Genomic DNA, 12,288 nt, shown 5'->3' on the forward strand with positions numbered 1-12,288 from the left:
TCCCAGTATAAGGATATGTCAATTGCAAACACACACTTGAAATATAAACTACAAACAAAAAAAAATCACTAAACAATTAATTATTGAATTTTATTTAAATTATGTCTATTATTAATTAATTAATTAAAGTTATAATATTTTTTTTAATAATAAAAACAAACATTAATACTGTAATTAATAAAAACACTCACATTTCATAGGGATAGTTATTATTGATAATTAAAGTATATATATATATATATACTTATATTGACTGTCTATTTATATATATATAAATTACAAACAAATTTTTTTTGTAAAAAATTTATTATCTAAATCAAAGTGTTTATTATCTATTATATACTCTGTTAGTGTTGACAACAAAAATGAGAAAATTATTAAAAAAATAGTAGAGAAACTTATTAGAAAATTTCTAAATGAAATTTCTATTTATAATATGAGCATGTTAATTTTGTTTAATAGATATTTATTAAATTATTATATATTGGTTTATTATTTATTATATATTTTTTGGTAACAATACATAAGTAATAATTAAATATTTTTATTTTTATTATTAGTATTTTAATTATTAATAGTATTTTAATTATTAATAGTTATTTAATTATTAATAGTATTTTAATTATTAATAGTTATTTAATTATTAATAATATTTTAATAAATTTAATTTTATTAAACTATGATTTTAAAATTATACAATAAAATGATCAAGTCAAATTTTTATACAACTTATTAGTATTAAATAATTATATTTATTATATTATATATATCTAGTATAACACTATATGTATTATTATTATTAAAATAACTAAAAATATTGTTATATAACAATAGCATAACAATATAGTTAAATTTCTATAGAAATTAATTGCCGATAATATTTCTAGAAACTTTCTCATTTGGGTAAATTTCTATAGAAACTTTCTATATTCCCATATCTCTATAAATTGTGTATATTATCATTGAGTTTAATTGATGTTGACGTCTAATCATACACACTGTTATCAATATATATATACTGTATATATATATATATATATAAATTTTTGTTTAAGTTTACACACATTTTGTATTATTATTATTATTATTGATTTCCATTATTATCAATATATATATTATAAACCATTTATATACAGTTTACTACAACAATGCTAAATAAAATATAATTTTATTAATATATTTTTTAAATATAATTATAGATATTATATACTGTATATTACAAAAAACTATTGAATATTAATAGTAAATATTTTCATTATTTATTTAGTTGAAATATTTATAAAAAAATTAAMTAATTATTAATAGTTATCAACAATTAATAAACTTTAATATTATATATTAATGATAATTTTTTAACTACTTGTACATTGATAAAAAAATATAAATCAATATAAATACATAATAGATATTATATATATATAAATAATAATTGTATAAATAAAATTAAAACATTTATATATATATATWTTTTTAAAAATTAGTTTTATTTAGTGTTAAATTATTATTATTTTATTTAAAAAAAATATATTTGATTATATAATCTTTTTTGATTATTAATTAATATTCCAGTTTAGTTAACAATTATTTATTTTTGTCTAAAATTTAATTAAATATATATATATTACTGTTATTTTTTGTTGTTGATTATAATCTAATTAAATATAAATAAGATTAGAATTAAACTATAATATATATGCAAATATATTTAAATTATCAAAAAAATAATAATAAAAATAATAATAAAAACTGTGTTTAATTTAATTTTTTTAGATAAATATTAATTTTAAATAACATTATAGAAATATTTCCAAATTGGGAATTTGATTATTAAATTATATATATATTTTTTTAAAATTTATATTTTATCAAGTAAAATATAATTAAAAATATATTTTTAGTATATACTAAAAATAAATTATTGCAATATATTAAATATAATTTTTAATTTTAAAAATATCATTTAATATTTTATAAAACTATGTTTGAAAAAAAATTGTATTTAAATGTAATTAATATATAAAGTATTGTATATCAAAAAATACATTTTCAATTGGGAATACAATTATTGATTATTTTTAACAGAAAAAAAACTAAATTAACTTATAGTTATGTTTTTAATATGCATTTTTAGAAACAAAATATATTAATTTAATTAACATTTTATATATAATATACGATAAATTATACTTAAAAAACATTTTAATTAAGTTGTTTAAACAAATTTCTAGAATTAAAATTTTTTTTAAAAAATAATTTTACTGAGAAATATAATTATAATTGGATATTATTTTTCTGTTTTTTTTAAATATTAAATTATTTTATTATTTTTAAATACGATTAAAATAACTTATCCTAAACAACAATAATTAGTATATATATTATATATATATATATAACAATACTGTATATACAGTACATGAAAATCATTCAAACAATTATATTAATTAAATTATTATAAAACAATGAAATTTATTATAAAAATTATCACATTTACATGTATAATAATAATATTATTATTATTATTAAATTAGGTTTACAAAAATTATAATATTATTATTGGTATTATAACTAATGTTTTAAATTGTCTGATAAATAATTATGTGTGTCTATGATATGATATAATATAATAATTTTACAGCATTTTCTAATTAGATAATATATATATATATATATATTTGATTTAGTAATGTTAAATGAACTAGTTAATTTATTTATCATTAATCAAATTTATCAAATCCCCCAAGGTGATCTAATTATTTTGTATGTATTTTTTGTGTATTATTATTAAACATACAAAACAAAACACTTAAAAAATTTTTTTTTATAATATTGTATTATCTTTTATATAATACATGTATATTTTTATATATCATATAACTATATTATATAAATATACTATTATATATAAATTTTTTTTATTAAGTTAGATAAAGTAGTAAAAAAATTGGATATAAATAAATTATATATTTAAATAATTAATGTTTGCCTAAATATTATATGATATATAATATATATATTATATATTAAAAAAAGTATTTATATAATTTAAATCTTAATTAAATAGATTTAAAATTTTCTAAAAAATTCAATTTTTATAACAATTTAAGCAAAAAAAAAAAATAATAAACTTGGTAAACTTATAATTAATTTTTTTTTAATTATATATATATATATATATATTTAAAACTTAGCCAATAAATCAAATTGAAACTGCAATTTAATATTATTATATGTTGTCTAACATTTGAAGTATTACTTAATGTTTAATACACTGTAATTATTACTTATAATTATTGTGATTCAATTAAATACATTTTACTTAACAACAATATATATTTAATTTTTTTTTTATTATTTTTTTCAATAAGTTCTTATCTATATATATAAGCTATAAAAAAATTAAATTAAAAAAACACTTTATTTTATCGCTAAATTAATTTATCTAAAAGTAAATTTTACTTTTATTTGTTATCAATATAAATGCATAGAAAACTATTGAAATTTTTTAGTTTGATTAAGTTATAAATTTTCTAAATATATATATATATATATATATATATATATATATATATATATATATATATATATATATATATAKATATATAAAGTATATAATCAACAATAAAAAAAATTGAAACAATTATTTAATCAATTGTCGATTAAACGCTACATAAGTAGTAAATCTAATATAATTACTATTAAGTGTTTTTTATTATTGATTATTTGTTTTTTTAAAAAGTTTCATTAAAACAAAATCTATATATACATACAAAACTAAACTTAACTAAATTAAATAATTTAATAATAACTTAAACTAAAATGCTATTWACTAAAAATATTTTATTACATTAATTATTACATTTTATTTTCGATAATTATAACTTTATAATCAAAAAATATTTATTATTATTATTATAAATTGAAAAAATTTCTAAACAATACAATATTAAAATATAAGTAAAAATTGTAAAATAATTTTTTTTTATTAAAATCTATTATTATAATGATAAAAATAAAATATTTATTGTATATGTATTAAAAATATAAATTAATGTAAATGTTTTATAATAGAATTTTTATATTAATTTATTTTATTTTTTTTTGAAAAAAATTTATGTAAATTAAATAATTTTTACATTACTTTTGATATGATTTTTTTAAAAATAATTTTTAGCAATATACTAAAACTAGACAATGATATATTACAATTACATACTGTAAATACATTTTACAAAACATATTGTATGATTTACTGTTATATAACATTGTATATAACATTGTATAAAACATTGTATATAACATTGTATAATAAATATTATTTTTAAATGATAACTATCTTACTATGTTTAATCGTATTGTATTTTATGCTAACAATAAAAATTTATATATATTTTTTTATATTAAAACTATATAGATATTTAATTAAATATAGTTTTTTTAACTACAATTTATTTGTAGTATAGTATACGTACACAAGCATACATACATACACACTCATAAATACACACACATACATACACACACATATATACACACATACATACAAACACACATACATACATACACACACATATATATATACATACATACATACATACATATACACACATACGCACACATACACATACACACACATAAATACATACACATACATACACATATAAATATTCACATTTACACGCACACAAATATATGATAAAATATTTTTTATTTATTTATTTATTTATTATTAATACTATTGTTATTTATTTTATATAATTTTTATTTAGTGTGTCGAGAGATACTTTTTTAAAAAAAAAAATATTATATCAATAAAAAATAAACTTTATATCTATASTGCATYATAATTTATTTATTAACTATATACATGTATATTTTTGGATAAAAAAAATAATTTTAAATATATTTTTTCACAAATAAATTAATAATTTGAATGAAACACGAAAATTAAAAAAAAATGTTTTCTAATATAAAGTTAATAATTATTTTTATTTTATTTTATTTAGATATTATTTTTTTSTGAATCTTATATAATATATTAGATTTTTATGTTAATTATATTTTTTTATAAAAATACAYAAATAAAGTATTATTCAATTTTAAATAATAATAATARTRTTTTTTTCACTCAAATATAAATGTTGTCTACAAAATAAAAAATATATCGTATTATTATTATTGTATTAAATATATTTATATATATATTKTATTAAATATGAWTATATWTATATATATATTTTTAAATTAAATATGTCATAAAATATCCGTTAAAAACATATTTTTTATTAATCTAACAWAAAATCTATATATATAATATGCTCACCAAAAAAAATAATTAGTTATTACTTTTATTTTTGTTAGTTTTTTTTAAAAAAAATAATAAATATATTTATGTTACAAWWTTTTTATACTTTATTTTGCATAATATAGAGAAAAATAATTTTAAAAAGTTATAAATTAAATGCTATATATATATATTGTATACTTTATATATATAATTTTTAGTCACTATAATATTTTTTGGGCCAAAAAAAATAATAAATTGTTATATTATATATATATATACCCAAGATATTAGATAACATATTATAGTACATATATTATGCAATAATATTATTTATTATAATRGCTATACAGTATATATATGTATAACATTATAATAATAATAATAATATTTATGAGATAAAAATATTATTATTTTTTAATTTTGTACATATTATTATTATTAATTTGCWAACTTTAAGAAATTTGTTATAATATTGTATATATTTATATATATWTTTTTTGTAGACAATTATAGAGATTGTATTATAGAGAATATTAAAAATATATGTTATTTTTTTCATTAATATATATATATAATATAATACATTATTTTACATTATTATTATTAYTAAAAATATTTYTWAAACAGAATATTCTGTAATTTGRAAAAAAAATATTAAACTTTGATTTAAAATTAAAAATTAAAAAAWTTTATGATTATTATTAGTATTATTAGTGGTATTAATATTTTATTWTTTATTTTATTATTATGACATCTTWTATATGTGTTGTCCAATCGTTATAWTAAACATATATTTTTTAAAAAGTATATTATTATATATATATATAATGTGTGTATATATATCTCGTAAATATTATGACCATTTATAGTCATTATTATGAGACACACACACACACATTGCGATTGTTAAGCACCCACCGTTAGAGCGCATACACACACACATACATMSAGATCCAGACACCACATACGGTATACACACACACAAGTTATACATACATTACTGACTACACACACACATACGGTATGTCTATCCTCCATACCCTACGGTATATACGATACGACAACTACTACTAAGTAGTAGTAGTAGTGATAGTTAAAGTATTACATACATGTGTGTGTGTGTGTGTGTGTGTTAGAGGACATCRTATTTATCACTACTAGTTTTTTTTAAATATATATATATATATATATATATATAATCATTGTTATAACTTAAGCGACACCAACAACAAAAAAAAACTACAGTCACACAAAACTCAGATTCATTTTATTATTATTATTATTATTGAGTGTCTATTATATATATACAGTATATTGAAGTTGTTTAAGTGTATAATATTTTTTATATATATAWAAAATATATATTTATATATATATAGCCAAAAAAATAAATAAATAGATATGTGTTTTATACAATGTGTGTGAGTCTATAAGTTTTTTTCATATATATATATATATATATATATATATATAGTTAGATAAGTGCTAACAATGATGAGTTAATCTTTATATATATATATATATATATATCTAAAAATATATAGAGATTTTAGTAGTTTATTATAAAGTTGATTATTATTATTATTATTTTTCTAATCAATTTACTTTTTGTGTGTTAAAAGTTTTTTATTATATTATTTTTTTKTTGAAAATCATTTAGAGATTATTTTATTTTTATTTGCGACGACAAACAATAATATAATTATATTAGTAATAATAATAATAATAATAATAAATATATGGATTATAGTGAATAAAAAAAAAATTTAAAAAAAAAAACAATTTTATATATATATATAGTGTAAAATTTATTTTAATATTTTACTAAATAATAATTAAAAATAACATTATTATTAAAATCTAATTGATGTCATTATAATAGTTTAAAACAAACATTTTTTTCATTAAATAAAGTTATTATTAATTTTWTTATCAAAAAAAAAATTGTTTGATTTTGTGTGTGTATAAAWAAAAATTATAAGTAATTTTCTAATAATWATAMTAATTATTATAATAAAATGGTTGATATATTTGAAACTACCGGTGCCTTTGATGATTATATTATTAACAATAATAATAGATTTAAYAACTATAATAGTATTGGTGGTGAYAGTGATGGTGTCGACACCACAAATAATATACTAATTAATACTAATAATAATAATTTTCTACTAAATATAACCAATAATAACTATGATGATGACAGCAATTGTTTTGTYCAACCACTGGAACCGGTAGATACCAACATGAAAATCGTATTGATAACCTTCTATACTATATCRACATTGGTAGCACTGGTAGGCAACTGTATAGTCATCATTGTCGAATGGTCGTCCAAGCCATCGATCGGTGGYGGTTCCTCAKCRTCGACAGCCTCACAAAATTTGTCCCGTTTTCTGATATCGATGGCCATCAGCGATGTCGTTATGGCCGTCCTRTGCGTACCGTTCAACTATACCAGCGTWATGTTGGGTCGTTGGATATTTTATCATTGGCTCTGCCCAGTGGCCCAGTTTACCCAACTATTGTCGGTAGCGGTAACCTCGTTCATACTGACCGTTATCGGCATTGAACGGTATGTTTTTTTTTTCAATAAATTTYAATTTTAATTWWAATTATTTGATTTTTTTTTTTGGTTGAATAAATCCTATGGTCTTATTTATATATATWWTAATATTTATTATTTTATATATTAACTATTATTTAGTTAATAAACTAGTAGTATTTAACAACTTTAACTATTTTAATAAATAAAAAATATTTATATATTTTTAAATTATATATATAATGTAAATTATAACTATTAATATTATTTGTTAACGTATATTCAAAATGATTACTAACTATTAATGATTTTAAAATTACTAATATTAGGTAATAAAATCTAAAAATAATTATAAATTTGTTAATAAATTAGTAGTATATTATTTATTTATTTATTTTTTTGAAAACATACTTAACTATMWMATAATTAACTACTATTATTTATATAWACTATTAATATTATTTGTTAATAAACTAGTAGTATATTATATATWTTGAAAACATACTTAACTATCATATATTTAACTAACTATAAWATTTATGAATTARTTTTRAATAWTAAAATACTAGTAATTATTTTTTTAAAAAACAACATAACTATCATATTTATATAATGTAACTATTTTTAAAATATAATAATTTTAAAACATTTGAAATACTACTGCAAATATTTGGTTAAATAAAATGTAGTAAAATATTTWGTTAAATTATTAATAAATAAATAGTATTAAATTTTATATATATATATATTAATTTAATTTAATAAATAATCAATAGTTAATAACAAAAAAATTAGTATTTTTAATAGTATTTTWAAAATGTTTAAAAATTATTTTTATTTATAAATAGTTATGTTAAATATATATATAGTATATATAGTTATGTGTTGTTTAAAAAATAATTRCTAGTATTTTTTAMTATTAAAATYAATATATAAATAATAGTTAGTTAAATATATATGCCATATAAGTATGTTTTCAAAATAATAATAATAATAATATACTACTAGTTTATTAACAAATAATATTAATATATAAATAATAGTTAATTATTATATATAATAAGWCATAMCAATAAAARTATGTTTTTGAAACGTTTATAATTTTTTCTAATATTACTAATTTTAAAATCAATAGTTAGTAATYAWTTTGTGTTATATAATCTATAATGTTTTYWAAAAATAAATAAAAATATTTTTAATTAAAATAGTTAAASTKRTTAAATAGATTTAGWTTATTAWCTGTAAAATTAATATATATATATATATAATATRATATTAAAGTTAATTAAAGTTAATCAAATAAGACAAACCATAAAAATGCTTTTTTWWAAAAATGTTAAATATATTTTTGCATACTAAATTAAATCTATATAAATATATATATATATATATATATATATATATATATATATATATATATATATATATATATATATATATATATCACAATTAAATAAACAMYAAATAATTAAATATAAATTATTATTATTATATATATATTTATTTGGTATAATATACAGTACATTATATATATATATTTATTTTTAATTCAAGTAGAAATCTTAATATTGATTCAATTGATTTTATTTTATTTTTTTTGTGTGTATTTGTTATTTTTTTTTKGTATTATATACTGTATAAACTGCATATTATTATGTGTCTATTTTTATACTGTATATTTAATTTTCAATAATGTTTATTTTTATCATTTTATTCAAACAATAGACAATTTTGCAATACAATACAATAACAATGACAATATATATATATATATATATATATATATATATATATATATTGCATATTTAGCATAATGTTTTGTAAGAGATTAAAAATAAATATGTGTTTCAATAAGATATTATCTTTTAAATTTGACTTAAATATCATAGTATACATGTATGTATTGTATTATATAYACAGTACTATACTTTATATATTATATTATATATAGAAATTAATAAATTAGTTTTTAATTAATTTAGTAAAAAATATAATTATTTTTTAATAATAAAAAATGTTTATATTTACTGATAGTGATAAYSAAATTTAAATTTTTTTTATTAACTAATAATACAAGAAATTTTATATCAAATATAATTTTTTAAATATACAGTAAATATTTTAGTAAATATTTRATAACAAAATAATAATAATAATACTAATAATTAATTTTATATTTTTCTAGTTTTATGGAAATTTTTTTTCCAAGTAATTTGATTTCTTATTTATAATTTTTTTTGATGTATTTTTTTTTTKGTAACTTTAATTAGTAATCGCTATTCATCTAAATTCAACTAAAAAAATAAAAAATAAATTAATAATCATAATAATAAYAATAATAATCATTATAATAAGATAATATAATATTTTATATATTATTATAATAATAAGCTCTATTATCCCTAACATGACATTAAAAGTTATTAATTATAATTATTATTAAAAAAAATAAATYTCAATAATAAATAATAATTATTATGAATTTTCTTTGAAAAAAAATAAATTTGACAATTAATTAAAATAATATATAGTTTTAGTTAAATATTATTAAAAAAATTTTTWTGACTTTTTAAATATTAATTYTAATAATAATAATAAAWGATTTTCAAAAATATGTTTTGTTTAAAGGATTTATAATTTTTATTTMACAAAAATAAATACTTAATATTTAAGATCTAATTACTTTATATAYAATTAATTTTWTTATTTATCCAAAAWTTRAAGCAAAATTTAATGTTTTCACTACAAAATTAACATAATAATATTTAAATTAAATTTTTATTTTAATAMTAGGAATTAAATGAAAAACAACTTATAATATTTTTTKTWTGATTTTATAATATTAWTATTATTATTATTATTATTATATTTTTTAAATACATTGTTATTWCTAATTGTAAAGTCATATACCGTAAACTGAAACTAAATAAAWTWTTWTATTAAGCCTTTATTATATATATATATATATATATATATATATATATATAAATTTTTATTTAACTAATTGTTTGTTTATTATAAAAAATTATCTTATTATTTTTGTTATAATTTATTTTTTAACAAAAATAAATATTATTATTCAAATATATTATTATGACTTAAATTTTATTTGAAACCTAACTGTGCTTGATAAAACATTTTTTTAAATAATAAATTTTATTTTAYATAAAAATATAATTATTGTTTATTCATTTWTATATATAATWTTTTTGATGATAATTTTTATTCAAATTACAAAAAATATATATATATATAATTTTAGGTTAAATTTCAAGTATTGTTTGTTTGATAATTATTATTTTTAAATTAAGCTTTTAATAATAATAAGTTATTATAACAATATTTAATTAAAACTACTATTCATTAATGGAAATATTTTTTTGGGTCATATATTTGACTAAATAATAATAATATTATTTGAATTTTATTTTTATAAAAATAACTCAATTATTTTAAATTACTAATTAGTGTATCAAAATATTTTACTTTAGTATAATTAGATATTATTTTTATTTATATTTTATTTATTTTTATAAATAATATTCAATTCAATTCAATAATATTCAATTAACTTATACTCAAAAAAATTAATAGAGATTAACAAAAATTCATTGTTTGAATAATATTATAAATTTTAATAATAAATATTTTAAATAAAAATTGTCCTCAAAAGTGTAATATATTTTAGTATAGTTTATACAGTATTTATATATATATATACAGATATAAAATATTTATTATTTATATTTATGATAATAATAATAAGTTTTTTTAAATAAATATATATATTATTATTTTTTCATATATTATTTTTTCATATATTATTTTATTTACACATTTATTTAACCCACGATATCCTGATGCCCACTAAATATTGATTATTGATAAAAAAGTTAATATATATATAAAACAAAACAAAAAATACAAATTTAATTAAAAAGTTATTATAATTATTTATTGTTAAATAAATTAATTAATATATATATATATATAACATGTATTGTTTAATATACCAGTACTACTATCAACTAATGGCACCCACCAATTATCCTAATTGACATATAGTATAATAATGGACAGTTGTGTTAGTTAGTTAGTTAGTAGTCTATAGTTTCACTCAATAGTTATTTTTGACCACTTATTCAGCAAACATTTTATCACACATTAATTAACTTATTTTCTCACTTTTTGATTATATATTATATTACAATACATATATATACCAGTGTATTATATAATCATCAACAACAACAACACTTGGCAACACATATACATCAAGTACTGGTAGGCTACTAGCTATACAAGCCATGGCCATACCTAAAAAAACTAAGTGTAGTGGTCAGCACAAAAAAAGCAAATAATTTATTTTATATGTTGTTGTTGTTGTTGTTGGTTTTGATTGATTGATAGTCAACTATTATAATATAAGCAAATAATAAAAAACAAATTTTTTTAT

The 12,288-nt window shown here is 14.4% G+C and overlaps 1 protein-coding gene across 1 annotated transcript in view; it reads left to right on the forward strand.

Moving 5' to 3' along the window:
• Positions 1-7,679: 7,679 nt before the first annotated feature.
• LOC128959309 (neuropeptide Y receptor type 6-like) overlaps positions 7,680-12,288 on the forward strand; it is a 5,587-nt gene continuing 978 nt past the window's right edge. Inside the window, exon 1 of the mRNA XM_054305252.1 lies at positions 7,680-7,862. Coding sequence (XP_054161227.1) covers positions 7,693-7,862 — 170 coding nt within the window. The 5' untranslated portion in view covers positions 7,680-7,692. The remainder of the gene's footprint in view (positions 7,863-12,288) is intronic.

This window comes from Oppia nitens, unplaced genomic scaffold (genome assembly GCF_028296485.1).
Source record: "Oppia nitens isolate AA-2021 unplaced genomic scaffold, nextdenovo-longstitch-racon4-pilon3 scaffold44_pilon_pilon_pilon, whole genome shotgun sequence".
NCBI classification, from domain to species: domain Eukaryota; kingdom Metazoa; phylum Arthropoda; class Arachnida; order Sarcoptiformes; family Oppiidae; genus Oppia; species Oppia nitens.